The 21,167-nt window shown below is 28.9% G+C and overlaps 2 protein-coding genes across 2 annotated transcripts in view; both read right to left on the bottom strand.

The window, feature by feature from the left end:
• Nucleotides 1-377: 377 nt before the first annotated feature.
• On the bottom strand, nucleotides 378-2,213 carry LOC105212327 (SPRY domain-containing protein 7). The gene is made up of 4 exons (XM_011184228.3): nucleotides 2,007-2,213; nucleotides 1,342-1,887; nucleotides 1,163-1,277; nucleotides 378-1,102 (listed from the first exon to the last, which is right to left on the bottom strand). Exons 1-3 carry the CDS (start codon nucleotides 2,113-2,115, stop codon nucleotides 1,180-1,182), a joined length of 753 nt encoding a protein of 250 aa, XP_011182530.1. The 5' UTR covers nucleotides 2,116-2,213; the 3' UTR covers nucleotides 378-1,102; nucleotides 1,163-1,179.
• Nucleotides 2,214-7,766: 5,553 nt separating this feature from the next.
• The window catches only part of LOC105212335 (AF4/FMR2 family member lilli), a 131,366-nt gene continuing 117,965 nt past the window's right edge, over nucleotides 7,767-21,167 (bottom strand). The window contains 4 exon segments of the mRNA XM_054225339.1: nucleotides 7,767-13,797; nucleotides 17,943-18,948; nucleotides 20,371-20,705; nucleotides 20,834-21,033. Of these exon segments, the coding sequence (XP_054081314.1) occupies nucleotides 13,771-13,797; nucleotides 17,943-18,948; nucleotides 20,371-20,705; nucleotides 20,834-21,033 (1,568 nt within the window). The 3' untranslated portion in view covers nucleotides 7,767-13,770.

Here is a 21,167-nt window from a genome sequence, read left to right as displayed (position 1 = left end):
GAGTAAAAATTGAGATATCTAAATGAGCGAAATCGGACCACTGTCACGCCCACAAAATGGCGAAAACAGATAAAGTGCCATTACTAAGCCATAAAAAAGCTATGAAAGTAAAATGAACTAAGGAGAATTTTTGGATGTAATTTTGTTTGCTAAGTGGGCGTGACCCCTCCTCCTGCTAAGCTTTTTGTGCATATCTCGTTAACTACTTAAGCTAGAACAACGAAACCTTCTAGAGTCGTTTCCTTTAGGTACACATTTAAAGTCCAGGTTTTAATAATCTACAGTCAGTAGAAGCCACAATTTTTACAGCTTTCTCTGGATTCGCTGACTTTTAAAATGAAAGTTTAAGACAGAAAAAAAGCGTAGCTTACCAGTAATTGAACTTACATCAAAATATCTGTTTATTATTAACATCTGAAGAATATATACATACAAACATAATTCTTTATATTATCATTACAGTTATTTTAAGTGACCCATTCGTATATTTGTAACTTCAATATTATTTTTCGCAGACATTTTAGGTTAGGATCCATACGAATATTAGATTTGTTGTTTCTAATTGGATATATTTTCACATAATAATCCAATGTATTGTATAAGTAATGGGTAGTAAGATTATTTATAGTGCAAGCAAAATGTGTTATACTTAATATTTGTATAATTTCATAAGCTTAATTATATTTATTGTAACTATTTTAACAATATTTGCTTAACATTATTATCTTAGCATAAAGCAATTTTATAGTATTACAAAAAATATGTGTGTAAAAAGTACATAGCATATATAAAATAAATACAAATAGTCTTTTTATAGAAGTCTAATAGAACTAATAAGTAAAGTTTTTTTTTTTTAATCTTATATAATCTCACTATTTTTGTGACGAAATGCAGATTAGATAGTTTAATACTTGGAAATGGTCATTGACTAGTACATAATATAGAGTAAGAATTAATGTGTTCGTTTCAGTAATAATACGAGAGGTCATAGGTCATATTTACATGTTAATAAATTATACTTGATTTAACAATTTAATGTATAATACAATATGACGGCTGCTTTACTTTAATAGCACACGGTAATTACATGAAACGTAGAAGTCTGTAAATATATAAGCATAACGTATATGTTTGTCGGTGGGTACACGTAAATGGAATATACCTTCAAATCAGTTATGTTTAGAGCAGAGATTGTTCAAGCATAATCTTTTCAAAACCCGGCGGCGCACCGTAGTGAAAGTTGTCCAAAATAATGTCCACAATAGCACCATTACCCACTAGAAATATCACAAATTTATTATATTTACCCATAGTTATTTACAAAAAAACTACTAAGCTTACCGAATATAACCGGATACACGGCGCCCTTGACATTACGAAACGGCACTTCCAAATTTTTACCATTAAAATAGAAATTTAATTCTATATGGTCGAATGCTACTCCAATGATATCACCTTCATCGGGGAAATTATGTTGCGGTTGTGCAATAAGGCTATCATCGCAGTTACTACTAACAGTAAGAGAATCTCCAAGTAAATTATCTTCAGGTACATCTTCAATGCCAATGAGGCCTGCTGCCGCTGCAGAATCCTTAATAATGCTATTGCCATTGCTTATCGGTTCTTGTGTGGTCACTACTACTGGATGGAAAGTTTCATCGTTGTGACGTGTTGCATTATCTGAACAAAGACACCACGATTCCTTATCACAGCCACCAAGCTTTTTCGTTAAATCTGCCTGACGCGTTGCTAAACCGACCGACCAACTGCCACCCTGTTGTATTTTTATTTCGAAGTAAGATTTGGATTGTACAAGTGGTGCAGTGGCCAAAGCGCCACCAGAGCCAGTAATGCGCAGCTGTCTTGACAATAATATAACATCAGGGCCTACAATTGGAATAAGTAATATATGAAGTAAATAATTAAACACAATTTTGTTGAAATAACGTCATTTTCTGCGAAAAAGTAATTATAATATGTTTGCAAATTCAAGCGATAAGGCTCACCCGCAAACGATGAATCGAGATATATGTCTGGTTCACGAATTTTACTGTTTGAGGAGGAACCTGTTTTCCTCATATTTTGATTGAAACATGTACGCAAGCAACAAAACATTTTAATTTATTAATAAATACAGTTTAATAAACCTTTTATAAGAAATTTACAAGCTGCGCTTTTAATTTCTGCTGCAATAAATAAATGAACTAAATTTTCAACTGTCAAAATCAGCTGTGTGCTCTGCTTCATTTTGCGTTGTGTTGACATGTTGCAGATACATGTTGCAAAAGCGAATGTTGCAAAAGACATAAAACAACATCTTTCAAATTGTATTATAAGTCTAATGAAAGTAAAATCCATTGTCGGTTAAAGAAAATAGTAAAGTATAAATATTTAAATTATTCGTTGCGCATCTATAAATGATTATTAATACAAAACATATTTACAATCGAAGCGTCGCTAGTGCAAGTAGTCAAGCCACGCACCAGCAACAGTAATGGCTAAAATTATTTTGTCGAGTTGCAAACTATTCTTAACTGTGAATGAACAGGGTAGTTTGAATAAGATTTTTGAAGTTAGCTAAATACGTATTTGTATTATAAATTAAAAAGTCATTGAAACAAGATATTAAACAAAACTTTTACAATAATTTGGAATTAGTTAAACATTTTTTTCGAATATTTTTGTATTAGAAAAGATCCAAAAAGGATATATTATACGTTGTGAATTACGCTCTCTGCATCTAATCTTGTTAAAAAACTTACTACAGACACTGGTTTCGTTCTTATGAACTCCAAGTAATACCTACTCCTGACCATTACTGAGAGTTTGTATTCGAAAATTCATTGCCTTTAAAAAACTAATAAATTTGAAACAAACTAAAATCTACAATCTTATGGAGTGTGTTCAGTGATGATAGTGATGATCAATGAATAGATAGAATGTTACTGAAGCAACATGTCATTAAATTGAATTGGAGCTTTATGAAATTCACTTTGAGAAAACTATTTTTAAAATATTGTCCGTAAGTGCATCCAAGTCTTCTTAAAATTAGTTTTAAAAATTGTTTACGACACTTTCCCCATGTATTTGTATATAGCTTTCAAAAGCTTTTTCTTCAGTTCTCAATCACTAGTTGCCGCAATTTAAATAATTTAAGCGTCTAAATTAATACATATAATTAATAGATTATTTTGGAAATATTTTTTTCTAATGAAGTCTCTTGCTGTTGAAATCCCTAAAAATCAGTGAAAATCCTCCTTTCCAATTGAGTTAAAATAAAACACATTTTTTATTTTTATTTTTTTTTTACAATTACACAAAACAATTTAAAATTTTATTTTCATATTTTTTGTTTGTTTACTCTTTTTCATTTACATTTCATGCAACTATGTATGTATGTAATTCGTTCTATATTTTATTTTTCCAACTCTTATCCAACTGCTTGGATCTTGATCAACGGCGTTCGATTGTTGTTGTTTTTGAAAGGAAAAAAATTAAAAAAGTAAAAATAATAAATAAAGTCAGGTAGAAAGTTAAGGTAATACATGTTAATGGTAAATTATATAAAAAATGTATTTAAAAAAATTATATTTAAATTTTTCTATTCCAACAAAAATTACTGTTTTGCATATCAATAAAAAAAAAAATTTATATAATTCCAATTAATATTTATTTTCGCCAATTATGTAATTGTTTAACAAAATATAATTAACAATTTTTTTAAATCTCTACCTTTTAATGAGTTCTTCTATACCGTTGTAGATTTGTAATATCATATACGGTTTTTATGCTCCACTCTCACGCTGTACGTTCAATTAAGTAAACAATTATTTTCTTATAGTTGTAATATTTTTTTTGTATTTTTTTTCTCATTTTTGAATGCAACAATACGTTTAAACTCACAATATTACAATATTTCTGCTAAATATTTGTTTACTTTTATATTATTTAATATATCATTATTTTGCATTACTTGCATTTGTTTTTATTATTTGTGTTTTCATTATAATTTATTTACTTTCACTTTGTATTTTTCATTAGTTTCACTTCAATATTTTGTTTTTCTGTTTTTTTTTTTGTATTGTATGTATGTATGTATGTATAAAGAACAAGGCTTGTATTTTATGTATTTTTCTTCAATATTTTGTATGTATGTTTTATGTTTATATGATTTGAATGCAAATATATATTTAAATACGTAATTAGTTTTCAATTTGAATTTAGTTATTTGGTTCGAAAATTCAATAGCAAGCGCCAGAAATTATTTAAGCACATACGAATGTATGTATATATGCATGTATAAGATTCTTACAAAATAGTTGGAAAAAAATATTCTCAATTATTTAATAATTTTTTTCGAGTTTGCTGTAATTTTGAGCATATTTTGCATATTATACTTTTCTGCTGTTTGGTATCGAGTTGGAAAATTAGTTAAATTTTTCTTTCTTTTTTTTCTTACGGTCAGACAAGCTGCCAAAGCTCTTATGAAAAAAATTGATTTATGTAAGCTTTTGAATTGTTTGTAAACTTGTTGCTTAGTGAACTTATTTTTATTAAATATCTCTTTGCATAGTTTGCTTATTTTTTTTTCAAATATAATAAAGTATTTTTTTAATAATGCGTAAAATTGTAAAATCCATTTAATTATTAATAAGTTAATGCACTGAATTGTTTTTTTTTTTTTTGTTTCTCTGTTTCTTCAAATACATATATCAATATGTTTCATAAAAACAAAAACAAATCTAAAAACTGTATAATTGTAATTTATACTTTATATGGCTGCGTCTGTATGTATGTACCCAATGTACCCAATGTATGTAAATGTCAGTAATTTTGCATAGACATTTCAACATTGCACAGTATATATATATATATTTAATTAAATATCAATATCGTATATGTATGTATGTAGAATGCATAGATGCTAATATTATTAAAACTTTTTGCCATTTCCATTTACTCTTTGTATGTAAGTAATTATGTATGTATGTATGTATGCATGTATACAAGTGTATGTATATTATAGTAATTATACTCTTATGTTTTGTCATCGGGCACGAATTTGATATGTTTTCAAGTATTTCCATGTATTCACTTAAGTTTTTCTTTGCTTAGTCCATGCTGCTTTTTAATAAGTATTTTTATCTTTTATTTCGCACGCAGTACTGCCTAAAAGTTAAAGATTCACTTTCTCATCTTCATATATAATTAATAATTATTATTTACTTAAATTTTGTATAATGTAATATAATTAGTTGTATGTAATAATTTGCTTTGCATACTCAACTTTATATATGCAAACTGTTTACTATACGTTTTTGTCAAATTTGTCTACTTAAATTTAACATTAAAATACATTTACATGCTGCAATGCGTGCTATTATTTATTAATGTAAATATTTTGTATTATTTATTATTATTATTTTTTTAATAATTATTTATAAATTAATATTTTTATTATTTATTGTTTTTTATTATTTAATTTTTTTATTATTATTTAATTTTTTATTATTATTTAAAATTTGTTTAATATTTATAATTCTTAATATTTTATAATTCATTAATATTAATTTTTTTATTTCCTTTATTTTTCCATAATAAAATTGTTTATAGCAAACACTACCACTTCCAGCAGTTTCAGTTCGCTATGTTGTTGTTGTTTTTTTAATTTTTCAGTAATATTTTAGTATTTTTGACAATTTTATATTTATAACTTTTTCTTCAATAATTTAAATTTTTGGTTTACTCTAAACTGTAGCATTTGTTTTTGCTTACATTTTTACTGCACTGTATGTATGTATATTTTCCAAATGGCTTACGCAAAAATTTCACTAATTCAAAATTCGATTTATTAAGGTTTTTCATTTAATATAACACTAATTACTAGTAAATTTCCCCATTAAAATATGTATGTTAATAAAAGCAATACAAATTAAAAATTCTAAAGGTCTAAAGTAAAGTGGAGTGAGCAAATTATACAAAAATAAAATCAAAACATTTGAAACTCAACAATACACCTCACAAAAAATCGAAAGAAGTGAAAAAATTATAAAAAAATAACTCTTTTCCTTAGAGACTCTCTTATAATTAGATTCAAGAATACATTTTAGAGTCTAATTTAGTTAAACTAACATGTGGTTTCTGATGTCATAAGCATACCATCGTCGACTTATTAAAACATGTGTTAATATCTGTAATAATTTGGGATAATTTCGAAAAATTTAGAATTGAAAATAGGTGAAAGGAAAAACTAAAACTTTTTACTAGAAACGGTTTTCTGCTAATGGCAGCTACTCAAGCCGCCAAATATATTAATCTGCTTGAAAACCAACTTTTCCTAAGCTTCAGTAGATAAATCTCCGTTTTGTAAGAAAATTAAGCTTTACCGTTTAAATATTTAGTTCCGTGGTCTCATCCAATAAAGATAAAATATATGAAATGAAAGTTTGAGTTGTTCAGACTGCTTCTTGAAAGTTAATTGACCGTGTTTAATGAAATCTTAAACATGAGTTTAAGTTAAACACTTCACAACAGAACCTAAAAACGAGCGGGTGGATTACTTCTGAATTTTTTATTGTTGTTGCAAAAACAATAATTGTGGAACCATTATAAAAGCATCTAAAAAATGTATATGCAATTATTCGTGGATTTTCAAGAATATTTTTCTGCAATCGCATGATAGCTAAAATGATCTTCGTAAGTACTTAAAAAAAAAAAATGTGTTTTTTGAAATTTATTACTTTCACTAAAAGTTCGTCGATATGAAAATAATTGCTGTAAATTAAAATGAAACAACCAAATAATTTTATTTTGAACGAACAAAAAATATATTTATTAATACAGAGAGATTTAATTAATTTTAGTTATTTAAGGAGCTTCATAAGTAAAGGCATACAAAACACACATAGTACATGTGTACTGTTGCCAATACGCATGTGTATATGTAGAATAACATAAATAATTATTTATAATTATAAATTTACGGCATGATAAGGCAATCAATGAGCGCTTCATTTGAGAAACGAAAATAATTTAGTTAAAATTTTATGCAAAGTTTTTTTTTTGTAAGCATATTTTGTCTAAGAGTGTATGTATGTATGTTTTGCAAGCAGTTTCCAATTACACGCATTACATTTAGGTTTTTACTTTTTTTTTTGAAATTCACTTAAATTTACGATTATTACATGCTTCACATATGTGTGTGTGTACATTTATAATATACTGTATATTATTTATTTAATGTATTCCCTAATAATTTATTATGTTTATTACGCATTAATGCATAACAAATACCTGCTATTTTGCTTGCCTACATCTGCAATACAACGCTCCCATTTTTTTTTTTAGTTTTTTCATTTATTTTTAATTACGAAATTGCTGCACATTTCATACTCACGTACTGCTTGCAGTATTTGCTTTACAATAATTCTTTTAAGTATAACTACAATTTTATATATTTATTTTATGTTTTTGTTTTTGTTTTTGGTAACTGCTTCTTTCAATACACTATGTATGTTATGTATGTATGTATGTATGCTGATTGCATTAATTGATATAACTTTGCGCTTGTACGCGCACTTCTGGTTGCGGTCAATATTATAGCATACCCATTCTATTCTTGTATAAATAAATTAAAATAAAAATTTTTGTAAAAATTTCCTCAGCGCCTATTTTGTATGTATGTATGTATGTATGTATGTATGTATGTATGTATATGTAATTATATTTTTCACTCTTCGCTAGTTTCTGCTACTTTACTTATGTATTCCTTATATGTATGTATGCGCATTCACTGCAATGTAAAAGTTGTCGAATTTTGCTGATATGTATTTGTTGTTGTTTTTGTGTTTTCATTTACTAGTTGAATTGATTTCATTTCACAAATGTGGCATATAGAAGCTAACGCTTCATGCTTTCTATTCATGTCTAAATGTTGTTGTTCTGTTTTTTTTTTTGTAATTTTTTATTTAGTAAATTTTTGCATAATTTTGTATGCTTATGTATACACTGTAGCTATATTTTGTTAGTAAATTACCGCTTATATATCTACAGTTTAAAACTTAAACTTGCTAAACGTCTACACAGCGGCATTTGTTCTGACCTTTTTGACCTTTACAAAATGGTAAAATTGCTGGTTCAAGGATATGTTTGTTGTTCCTATATTTGTAATTGCCGCTTTATCGACTTTTTGTTTTGTAATTTAAAATTTTTTCGCTTCTTTCTGTCTCATACTCTTCATACATTCTTGCTTAATTCTGCGCTCATCTGTCTTTTATTCGCTTCTACTATTTTGGTTTGTCTTTTCTTTGTATCTTCATGCTTTGCTAATCATAGTCGAATGTTGGTTAAATATATTTTTATGTGTATTTATGTATATATGTTTATATAGTATAAGTATATAACGTTAAACTAATTTCAATTAAAAATGTATATTAGCTTCTTTACTTTACTTTGCTTTTTATATTATAAATATTAAAAGTATTCATAAAATGTATTTCAAAATAAATAAAATAGAACAGGCGCGTTGAAAATTTTGGTGATTTATTTTTTTGTAAAATAAATTAAAATAAAATAAAATAGAATAAAATAAAATAAAATAAAATAAAATAAAATAAAATAAAATAAAATAAAATAAAATAAAATAAAATAAAATAAAATAAAATAAAATAAAATAAAATAAAATAAAATAAAATAAAATAAAATAAAATAAAATAAAATAAAATAAAATAAAATAAAATAAAATAAAATAAAATAAATTAAAATAAAATAAAATAAAATAAAATAAATAAAATAAAAATTTAATTTAAAAACAAAAATTTTGTAGAACATATTATTTTATTGATGATTAATAATTAATTGTTTTAAGCTGTTTTCTGTAAAACTTATACATATTCCAAATATTTTATTTTTTTAATTTGTTGCTGCCAAAACGACCACTGTGTTGCATGCCACAAGTATGCTTTAACTGTGAAATTTTTTGTTAACAGACATTTCTAGCTGTTATTAACAGTTATTTTTTTATTAACTGTTATTTTACCACTATATTATTACTACATCCATATTGACTAAACACTTTTCGAGTTTTTAACATTTAGTCATAAAATGTTTGCCTCAATTTGACATTGATTTTTGTTAAAATTACACATTTATACATGCAACATTTAAAAGTGTACATTTATAAATAACAATTGAATTCTGACATTTTTAGTATGCACTCTTCACTATGCTATTAATTGGTTTCTTATGCGCTATTTTTAAAATTTCGAAAATAATAATATTTTGTTCTCAAAACTAATCACGCTAAACTGGTTTATAAATATTTTTTTTTATAAATACAAGTACTTGTATGTATTTTTGCTTTTTTATATTTTCTCTTCATAATAGTAAGTATGTATTTATTAAAGTTTGGAAAAAAAGGCGCAATGTATGATATGCATTTAGTAATCAGTTGAACTCTGCGGCGACGCGAAAAGAGTTCGTTCGTCTCGTAAATAACTAGTTAGTATTATTATAATAATTTTTATTATTACTAATGTTATTAATTATGAATAACCGTTAAAATTTCACTGCTACATATATAGGTGTTCATGTTGCACAAGTGGCCGCTTGCGGTTGCATGCTACTAACGAAAGCGGCAAATCACCGAAATTTCACGCGCGCAAAAACAAAAACAAATAAACTAAAAGTTATACTATAATTAAGCTTTTGAAATACATATTAACAAAATATCATTGGACGGAATATGCATATGCCGACTAATTCTGTATACAAACTATTTACTTGTATATGTGTATGTATGTATGAGTAACTTGATTTATATGCGTATATTTTAAATGCAATTCGCATTTTGTTGTAATCTATTTTTTGTTGTAATATATGCATTTTGCATGATTTCTTTGCATTTTTGTTGTCAGTTGTCAGTTTAAAATTAGTTAAATACCGCTAACTGCAAAGCGGAAATCATAATATTGTTTCATTCAAATTTTGCGCAGTGATTCCCAAAAATTTTTGGTTAATTGTATAGCAATTACGGTAATTTTAGCTTGTATTTTTTTCGTATATGTATTTGTATGCTCATAATTAGGTAGGTATGTTTGTAAGATAACACTATATATATGTATCTATATAAGTATATAAGTTTTTATATAATTTTAACCAGTTGAATTTGCTTTGGTATGTCTAGTACTAAACTAAGAAAACAGTAAATTATATAATAAATCAATTAATTAATACAAAAAAATTGCAATAAATGTTACATATATTATATAATAAAATTTTTGTTTAACTCTTTTTTTTAGCTTTTTTTAGTAAGGACAACTTTGGTAATGAAAAACACATAAAGATTCTACTTTAAAAATACTTTTTTTGTTGTTTTTTTGTTTTTTAGTTTATAACTTAAGAATGTTTTGAAAATAAGTTTGCACAAATACAGTTATTACACTTGTTTATGTACGTATTTCATATATTATGCATGCATATATGTATATTTGTATATGCGGTACATTTGTATATCAACATCGCCTAAATAATATTACAAATAATCAGCATTATCATCAGCAGCATTATTTGCATGAGATTTGCATTATATATATGTATGCAGTTGTGTGCAGCGCATCATCAACATTAGATTTTATATGCATTTGAGCTTACAAAATAAGGTCGTATTCACACTGGCGTAGTCTTCGGAGAAAAGCGGCAAAGAATTATTAAATTTTATGAAAAATCGTCACTTTATGAAAAAATAAAAAATAAATAAAATAAAAATATATAAAATAAAAAAGTTTAAAAATAAGTAAAATAATTTTTTACAGTTTAAATTTTTTTATAATAATTGTATTGCCCGCTAGATATTTCTACTCTCCACTTTTCACGACCAATGCTTGCCACAACTCATTTTGTGTGAGTGTTGACAACCACGCATTTTTTCTTATGTTTACACACTTTTTAAATGTTATTCTCTTGCCTAGATATCATCTGCGGCTCTATTTTGGTTTGTTCTACACTTCATTTGTTTATTTATTATTATTATTTTATTTATTTTTTTACTTACATCAGTATAAACTTTTACACTACGCAAGATGATATGTCTTGATATATTTATTTTATTAAAATTCACGCAATTTGTATGTATGTACCGTTATTTCCTTTAATTGTATTTAGCGTATTTTTATGAATGCTTTAGCTTTAACATCTGTCGCATAAATTTGTTTTCTTTTGGTTTCAGTTTTCAGTCACGATTACATTGATGTGTGTCGCTTTCGCTTTCACTGCTAGCTGTCAGCTTTCATTTAATTTAGTCTGTCAGTTAGTGGTTGTTGTTGTATTTTTTTTATAAACTGGGCGGAAGTTAGTTTTAATAAGTAAGTATGTTTGTGTGTATGTATGTAGTTGTAGTTGTAGTTGTTTTATAGTCCTAAGAGAAAATCGCTATGTTTGCTTTATTCTGTAGTCTGCAACCAGTTTACACAGAAGTTAGGTTATGAATAACGTTTAAAGTGGTAGAAAAGCGTTTGTTGTTTTTGTAAAGTATAAGTAGTATACGAGTTCTATGTTTTGCAAGTTAGTTAGTTTGTTAGCTCCTTGTTCTATATCCGTTACTATTGTTTTTGTTGTTGTAGAGTTTCTTTGTTACATATTTTGTCATACAGCTACCAGCATCACGTTTACCATCTGCGCTACAGTCTCTGTCACCACATTGATTGCAGCCTAATCTTACCTTAATTGCGTTCAGACTGCACTTTAATTTCAATTAGTTAATTGGCTGCATTAATCAGTCTGAAACGCAGATTTCGGTGTTGTTGGCATGATTTTAATATTCGTAACATTGTTGTTACGTTTTTTATTATTTTTAAAGTATTTTTTATTTAAAAAAAATCCATTACTTTTTTTTAAGTTCTGCTTAAACAATTTGGAAACCGTATGATTTGTTTTTATTTTATTTTTTTTTTTATTTTTTATGCATACCGTTTATTTGAACCTCTAACGCTAGTTTGCTTTTTATCAAAATCTCTACACGCTTTTCTGTAATTATGCACACTACTCAGCAGTTTCTGTATTTTTTTTTTGTTCAATAATTATTTCATTATCATTTTGTATGACAATCATAAAAGTTGTGATTTTACAGCTTAATAGCATTTAAAAATTTATTATAATTTTGGGACTCTCCAGTTTATTTTGTTTTCATATTTCTGTTACTCTTTCCTTTTGTAATAATTTTTAATAATTATGCTTTTTATATAATTCTAGAAAGAGAGCTATGTAAAGGGCACATTCGGTTAAGCTATAAATAGTTCTTTATCATTTATGTACTTTTACTTTCAAATGTCTTTTATGATAATAATTTATGTTTATTCATTATGTATATTTTTTGTTTTAATTGTTAATAAAATGCATTTCAATTTCAAAAAATCTCCAAAAACTACATACATACTTTTAAAGAGTAGACAAAGAAAGAAATTATTTTTTATAACTATAAATATCAATTCCTTTTAAGAAATCTTAATTTTGCTTCGAAAATTGAATTTAAATATTAAAAAATCGAAAATTGATTGATTTGCTAGTAACATTAAACAAAAAATAGTACTATATTTATAGAAAAAGTAGCGAAAAAGGAAAAAAATCAAAAAGAAAATTAAAAAATATTTAAGAGATATATTAAAAGTAAAAAAAGTAGTTATAAAGAATTTTATTATATTTAAAAATCGTATTTAAGAATATAAAAAAAAATATATATTAAAAAATTATAAAAAAAAATTATAAAAAAAAATTAAAAAAAAAAAATTATTAAAAAATTTCAACATTTTATAGAAAAAATTTATATAACAAAAAAAAACTTTAAGCTACTATTTTCATACATATATGTACATATGTATATATATATATTTTTTTTGAAATTGTTTTAATGTAATTTAACTTGCATAAGTTTCCAAATTGTACTACACTACGCACATACAAGAAGTCATTTCATTATATGTATTTGTTTTGTATGTTTAAAATTTCAACTGCTTGTCCACTTAATTTAGCTGATAATTGTTTATTCTTGTATATATAATTACTTATATTTGGTACATTTTTTTTATAGATTTCTTCTAAGTTTTTCGGTCTTTCTCCTCGCGCAAAGCATGCCAAGTCTGTTGCATGCTGCGCCTCTTACACTCTCGCTGTTTCGCCCTATGTTGCATGCTGTATATCTAAACTCAAATTGTTGCTTATGTATTTTGACGCAGTTGGTTGTTGCATGGTACTTGTTGCTGTTGCGTCTAACACCCACTTTCAGAACAATAATAAATATTTTTGTCTCATGTTGTTGTTGTTCTCATTGTTGTATTATCATACTAACGCTAATAACTGTAATTGGCGTCAATGATGTTGCGGTACTATGCCGCAATATGTGTTTGCGTCGGCAAAACGTAGGAGTAGATGCCGGCTGCTGCTGCCGCTCCTGGTGTGGCACCCGAAATGAGTGTTGTTGGTATGTGATGTGTTGCGGCCAAAGAAGCGGCAGCTGCTGCGTAATGTTGTTGCTGTTGTTGTTGTTGTTGTTGGTGGTGGTGGTGATTATGATGCGCTGACATAGCAGCTGCGTTTGTTTGTTGTTGTTGTTGCTGCTGCTGTTGCTGATAGTGCGTTGTATAATCCTGATGTTGTTGTTGCTGTTGCTGCTGCTGTTGATGCTGATGTGCTGCCGCTGCTGTTGTAACGGGTCAAGTCGGTGTTGTCATTAGAAATTGATGATGTTGCAAGTCGCGCTCGGCTTTTTTATTCAATAAATCATGCCTTGATTCCATACCCGCTCCTCTGTAAAATCAAATGTATGGCGAACTTTAAACGATTTATCGCGTAATATATTTTAAATTATTCATAAGTAATTATTGAAAATTATGGCTTGTTAGTGTATTTAAAGCGTTTAGCTGAAACTATGTACAGTTATATGTAAAACTAATTTAAATTAATTGCATAAGTATGTACATATACTTAATTTATGAGTAAATATGTGAATAAATAATTATATATAAACAATTAATATCAAAATAATTATTACTATTAAAATAATAATAATTAATTGTTTAGAGCAAGTTCTTTAAGTGAGGTGAGCTTTTCAGTATCACTTGGGTATGCGCTATATTTTAATGCGACATGCGAGCAATATACACACATATTGAATTTATTATAAAAAAATAATAAAATATATATACAAATATTTAAAATATTATTTATTTACTTAAAATATAGTTTAGCTATTTAGTTTATATTTCGATCAAGCGTATAAAATATATATACAAATATTTAAAATATTATTTATTTACTTAAAATATAGTTTAGCTATTTAGTTTATATTTCGATCAAGCGTTATAAATATCTCTGTCTAATAAGAACCTACTCAAGTCAGTAGTCAAATAAATGTCAACAAACAAGTTGAAATACACTCCAAACGACTGATGGTTTTTATTAGAGTTTTTACCATGGTAGAATTTTTCGGTAGTGTCTTACTAGAGTCAACAGTTAGAATTGCCGCCTTAACATTCGACCGCATTTTATAAGAATACTTTTTTTTACAAAGCTTTTATTCTCGTTAGTCAATAAGCTCTGGAAAAAAAGCTTTATGGAAACCAATATAAAGTAAAGCTAATAGGCTCTGTACTTTGAAATTAATATTTCAAAAAGTTTTTTCAACTGCTTTTTTAAGTTCGTTCGAAAAAATATTTTCACCAATTTCAATTTAAAATTTTCAATATTTTAGAATGGTTGCCCTACTCCAACCATGAAGTGAGAGCTGAAACACATTTCCACAAAATGGCCAGCACTTTGTATTATTAGTAAATTTTTAGCGAAAAGCTAATAGTAAGTGCTATATCCAACATTATATGGGTGTTGTAAAGTTCACAAAGTGAGCCATCAGCGTTATATGTGAAAATTGTGGACAAAAAACAAACAACGCAGGTGGAAATGTGCTAATGAGAACATGTTACCCGGTAGGAAATTAAACGAATTTTTGTTTCTTTAAAACTTAAAATTATAGTATAAGTACTCCTAACTTAGAAAATATTAGCTAATATAATGTGGGCAAAAACGTGAAAAAATTTTATTTTTCAAAAATATACTTTTTATTGCCAAATGTTATTTAAAAATTGCTCTTTACACGAAAATTAAAAAAAAAAATTAAGAAAGAAAATATTTTAAATAAGATTTATAAAGTATATTTTTTTTAAATTACAGTTAAATTACTATGTTCTCCATAACTTGAATTCTTGAATTGGCAATAGAAATCAATTTTCATACAAATTACCTTCTATAACCCGGGTGTTCCTCTAATTCGAAGTTTTTTTGTGGATTATGGTGATTCGAGTTAGAGAAGTTCAACTGTAATATATTTAGAGTCATGAAAGCTTATGTTAGGTTAGGTTTGGGCGCTATACACCGAAAGATAACTCTGTATGGCGAACTCGCTTCCTTTGTGATGCTTAAATATTATTAAACAAACATTTCAGTCGATTTTTAGTATGCTTCAACCGTCGCCAAAAAATTTAAAATAATTTTCTACAGGGCACGCACCTATAACATTATGCACCTTTATGCATGTATGCCACTTAAACTATTAAACTTGTTTATCGTAATTCGCAATATCGCCGAGTAAGCGCCTCGCTTCACCCCACGCCTGGCAAAAGTTTCACCTTTCGCGCAAATTGATTCCGACACCCAAGGGACGAGGTGACTGCCGCCATGCCAATATGGTAGCAATATACTCATATGTATCTACATGCATGTGCACAAGTAATGCTGGGAATTTTACTGTCTAGCGGTTTTCCACAGTTTGCGCTTTTTACACAAGCGGGAAGCGTGTGCGCAATGCTTCCATGTTAAATATGTACGGCATGTATGTTTGGGTGTCTGTGCAACTGTTGGTTCGTGGTAATGCCACAATCATAACAATTGAGCGCCACTGCGGCCGCACACAGAAGGGTTAACTGCCGGCTTATAAATACCTATGGGAACTATGTATGTATGTATGTTTGTGGGCGTTGCAATATAAATATAGCGCAGGCGACTATGCGCTGCTAAGTCAGCTAAGAATCTATTGCTGTATGTGTAAATGCAAACACAAGCGCATGGCAGGTTGTGGGGTGCACGGCATTTTTCTATAAACTTTTTGTGCAAATTGAAAAACAAATTTGTAAGCTACCTACTTGGGTATTTTAAAAACGTATCAAACATAAAATAGCGGTAAAGTGGTAAAATGGTTGTAAACGCTTGTGTGCTCTTACGCTTAACGTTGTTGGCCATTAGCGGGTGCTCTTGCACTAGTTGCCGGTTGTTATTTGTATTGAAAGCATACTTTCAGGCGTTGCAGCGTTGCTGCTATTTGTTATTTTATCTGTATGTGTATTTATTTAATGCCATAATAAAGAAATTGCTCGCGTTTACGTTTCGGCTTAGTGCCGTTGGTTATTGGTTGGTTACGTGCGCTTCACACGATTTACCTTCGCATGGCGAATTTGAATTAGTAGCCGGCACACGGACTGCTGTAGGGGTGCAGCGCATTAGCATACCAATTACTTGTGTTACCTATAAATTTAGTTGCATTTGCAAAGTCATGCGTTGGAAAAAATGTGCTTTGAAAGAGTAGTGGGTGGAACAGACACATATTTTTGATTTAGATATATCATATTTTTATATTTTTAAAGGAAATGGCGGAGTGAGCTTAAAGCAGGTTACATATTTCATCGTCTGATCATTAAAAAAAAATAATGTTATATAGTAAGGAAATCTATTAACCGACTGTGTAAGCCAGTTTTAAATATTTTATGAAATTTGTGATATTTAACTAAACAGTAGATCTTTGCTCGTCCTTGTTCCAAAAAAAAATACGTTTGATGTCTGAAAAGTTGACTATATAATATCAGCTCCTGGCTCCTTTCTAAGATATTTTTTTTCGATTTTTTTAAGCTGAAATATAGATAGATATAGCTATAGATAGTTAACATCAAGTAAAAATTATGCAGTTAGCTGTGTTCTCATGTATACTGATCTGAAGAGAGAGATATCTTATGGAAGAATTATTCATTGTGAAAATGTGGCACAAGTTAAACGATTGAATAGACGAATCGACTAACAAAGCTAGCTCGTTGTTCTAAATAATTAATAGAGAATGTAAAAAACTTTTATTTTGGATAGTTTAATTTTAAAAAAGTTTTGGACATACTTTAGTTTGTAACTTGGAAAATTGTGTAATTGAACAAACTCACGTGGGTAATTATAGTAATTATGTATACATATACATGCTAATATACGGAATTTGTTATATTCAATTTTTATACTAAATATCATAAACAAATAATTCCGGAAATTAATGTGTGAAAATGTAGCAACTAAAATTGAAGAGCAAGCAAAATTATCTAATTTTAGCACAAGAATAATCAAGCATATTTCAAAAATAAATACGTAAATATATTTATAATGCAATAAAATATAATTTGTATAAGTGACTAATAGCCTTTTCACACAGCCAAATTAATTGAATTATTAAAATTTGGATTGAGAAATCAGTTTTTGCCCTTCACATTGTCGGCTTCTCGATAACCGATACATTTTTGGTTTTGGGTTTTTTGAGAAGTTGCTAAATTCATCAACGGATTGCGATTCTTTGTTGCAGAGTTGCATTTCATTTTCAAGTCGATTAAAATTCAATAAAATAATAATGAAGATTTTTATTTTGTATGGTAACTCGATCTTAATCAGCGTCTTAATCGAGCAGAGGCCGGTAATTGATCAGTTAGCTCCTGTGTGAAAAGGCTATAGTCTCAAATATAGTGAATTAAATAAAACTTATTTAAATATGCAAGCATCCAAAAGGAAAAAATATAAATAAATACTAAAGAAAACTGAAAAAAAAACTAATTATGTAGTGAATGTCATCGAAGCGATGTTCGACAACCAATACGTACGTCTCTAAAGAGATGATTTTGGTGCTGAGTTGGATGAAGTTGGTGCTGTAGTGAGTTTACAACAACAGTAGGCGGTGGTAGTGCGGTAGAACAATTGTGCACAATATTATTATTATTATTATTGTTATTATTGCTGTTATTATTGCTGTTATTAGTATTGATATTAATGCCGTTATTATTATTGAGATTAGTAGTGCTGGTGGTGTTGTTCAAATTGTTCGTGCTGTTGGTGCTAGTAAAAATGGTCGCCAACGATGAACCGACCGCTGATATGGCCTGCAGAGCGCCTCCTGCTGCCGGATAGGCAGCAACAGCCGTTGCGGTGCCACCATTTGTGGTGATGAAATGTTGTGCCGACAAGATGGCTTGCTGTTGCACAACACCAGTGTTTTGTAAGAACGCTTGTTGTTGTTGTTGCTGTTGCATGGCTTGTTGCTGCTGTTGAAGTGCGTGTTGTTGTTGTTGCTGTTGTTGCTGTTGTGCATAGCCATTCAATATGATCAACTGCGGCTGTGGCGGCTGATTGCTGATGAGCGTCATAGCAGTACCGGCGGGGCCAACGGCCGTCATGTTGCTGGCAGGCAGCAATTGCGTAGCGTTCATGGCATTGGCTGCCTTCTGCATAGCCAATGCTTCATTGTTGTTGCTGTTGTTGTTGTGATTGTTGTTGTGCTTGGCACTGCCACTGCCGTTCATAGTATCATTGATCATTTTGGTTTTAGCAAATTCGATGCGTATCGAACCGCGATCGGAGGAGAGTAAATATTTGCCCTGCAATTGCTGCATTGCTGTTGCAGCGCTAACGGTATCTTTAAACTCAATAAACGCAACCGGATGATTGGCATTGCTGTTGCTATTGTTGTTGGCTGTTGCATTAGAATTGATAGAAGTGGTGCTTGTGTTGGTGGCATTGGTGATGGTGGAAGTAGTAGTAGTAGTAGTAGAAGTAGAAGTGAGATTGTGCGAACCTTTTGTGTGCATTCGGAGGCGACAAAAGCCAGGCATACTGTGTGTGTGCAATTGTTCAATATTTAAGTAACAAATCATACATATTTATAAATAGTTACAGTGTAAATATACATATGTTTGGAAGTATATATTTGTAAGTAAATAATAATACTGCTGTAATAATTGAAATTTATTTTACAGAGATAAAGAGATATATATTTTTTATGCGTTAATGTAGATAGTTAGATAGTTGTGTATGAAAGGAATTAAATTTTATTTTAATTAATATAACGGTAGTATCTGTATAGGTTTGTTTTTTATGAAACAAATATTGGTAAACTCGAGTTTAACTGTTTAGGTGTTTAAGAAACTCAGAGTTTAGTTTGCGTTCCTAAGCATTTGACTTTTTTGAAACAAATTTTAAAAAGTGTTTCCACTAAACTCGAGTTTAATTTTGTAGGTATTTAAGGAACTCATTATGTCCAATTTGTAATTTTTTTAGGATTATTTCCATATAAACACCAAAATGTAAACACCAAAACAAGGATTAATTTGTTAAACTCTTTGTTTATAAGTACTTTGAGTTTATGAACTGTAATGTTTTTGAAAAACAACAAATGTTTGTTTCATACTTCTGGATAATTAAACATTCTTAAATGATTTTAATTTTTCGCAAACAAGGCAAAGTTGTGAGCAGTACAATCAATAAGAGAGTCGTGTGTAAAGCTTTTAGGAAGAGTTTAAACTCATTAAACTGGAGTTTAAGGCACAACTTGTATACATCATCAGGTTATAGGAAGATTTTAATGAAAACTGGAGTATTTTTATTAAACAATAATGAAATTCCTCAGTTTCAAAGGTTTTGGGAATATCGCATGAACTTAAAATCTTCTGTTATTAAATTAAATTTAAAATTTTAATTATTTAAAATTAAATTAGCTACACGCATACTTATTTAATAAGTTTATGTAAAGTAAATGTTAAAAGAAAATATACAAAATATTTTTTGTTCGAAGTTAAAATTTCGAAAACGAATTTATACTAACACAATGTTTAGTTTCAGATAAAAATATATATTTTCGTTTGACATTTACCACTTGTAGTAGAATTGTGAATTTTAGAGCTTGGAGTGGTGCTAGTGATTTATATTCGAATATTATTGAACATGTAATAAATGTATTGCACTTTAGTCATGTGAATTAAGTGATACTTATTGTTAGTGGATTTTTTTTTATTACAGTGAAAATTGCATATATAATTTCTTCAATGTGCGATTTTATGAAGTGTGATTTTTTTGTTAATATAATTTCTTATTAACCTAATTGAATTTCATGTGCAAGTGAAGAATAACTTTCAATAAGAAATGATGAACTCAGAATGTTGAAATTTTGGCTTTAAACTCAATTCTTTAGAAAAATAGTATAAATAATGCATTAAACCGTTATTTAGTTATATAAAATAAATTAAAGTAAACGCTGACCTGGAGAAGACCTCTTTGAGCTCATGCTCGGACACGAATTGCCCCAAATTGGCAACAAACAATGTCGAGCAGGGCGCATTCGCAGCTAATGGTGGATTCGATGGATGTGTTGGATTATTCGAGGAACCAACTGGACTCGCCAAAGCGGGGCTGGATAAAAAATGATGATGTGCTGTATGACCGGTTGGTGGCGGTCCCGGTGGGCCAGTGGCGGCTGCGCCCGGCGGTAAACCAGCTGCAGCAGCAGCAGCCGCAGCAGCGGCGGACATATGCATAGCTGTTGGATGTAGAGTTGCGGCTTGTTGATGATGTTGCGTCATAGCGGTCATTTGAGTCTGAGTGAGTGCGTGTAAATATGTGAATAGATGGAAAAAATGCGATTACTTATGAAAAGATCGATGAAAATTATAGGCGATTGGCATAACATACATATATACGGTATAGAGTTAGCGATTATACTCACTTGATGCATAGGCTGTTCGATAACTTTATCTGTATTTAGTCAGAGGTAAGAGCGTACCGGCACCTGCGGATGGAGAGCTGGATGCACTAGTGTGGCATGCTGTAATGCAGCTGCACCGGGTAATTCAGCGGCAGCTGCCGAATAGGCTAGCGGATGATGCCATAATTCCGGTCCGCCTGGAAAGAATGGTCCACCCAAATCTAAGTGTTGTGCAGAAAGAGAGAAATTGTTTTTTGTTAGAGAACAATATCGCTTCGGTGCAAACGAATGGAAAGCAACTAAACGTAGATTATGCGAAATATTGGAAGAAATCAAAAAGAGAATTGTTTATGTT

Source organism: Zeugodacus cucurbitae, chromosome 2 (genome assembly GCF_028554725.1).
Source record: "Zeugodacus cucurbitae isolate PBARC_wt_2022May chromosome 2, idZeuCucr1.2, whole genome shotgun sequence".
In the NCBI taxonomy this organism is placed as follows: domain Eukaryota; kingdom Metazoa; phylum Arthropoda; class Insecta; order Diptera; family Tephritidae; genus Zeugodacus; species Zeugodacus cucurbitae.
Note: the sequence above shows the minus strand (reverse complement) of the source record. Positions and strands in the feature narration are given on the sequence as shown.

Coding starts and splice junctions, on each gene's coding strand:
- LOC105212327 (XM_011184228.3), bottom strand. CDS start 2,115: ATGTTTTGTTGCTTGCGTACATGTTTCAATCAAAATATGAGGAAAACA. Junction 1,888..2,006: donor TCTCGATTCATCGTTTGCGG/GTGAGCCTTATC, acceptor TTCCAATTGTAG/GCCCTGATGTTATATTATTG. Junction 1,278..1,341: donor CGTGTATCCGGTTATATTCG/GTAAGCTTAGTA, acceptor TGATATTTCTAG/TGGGTAATGGTGCTATTGTG.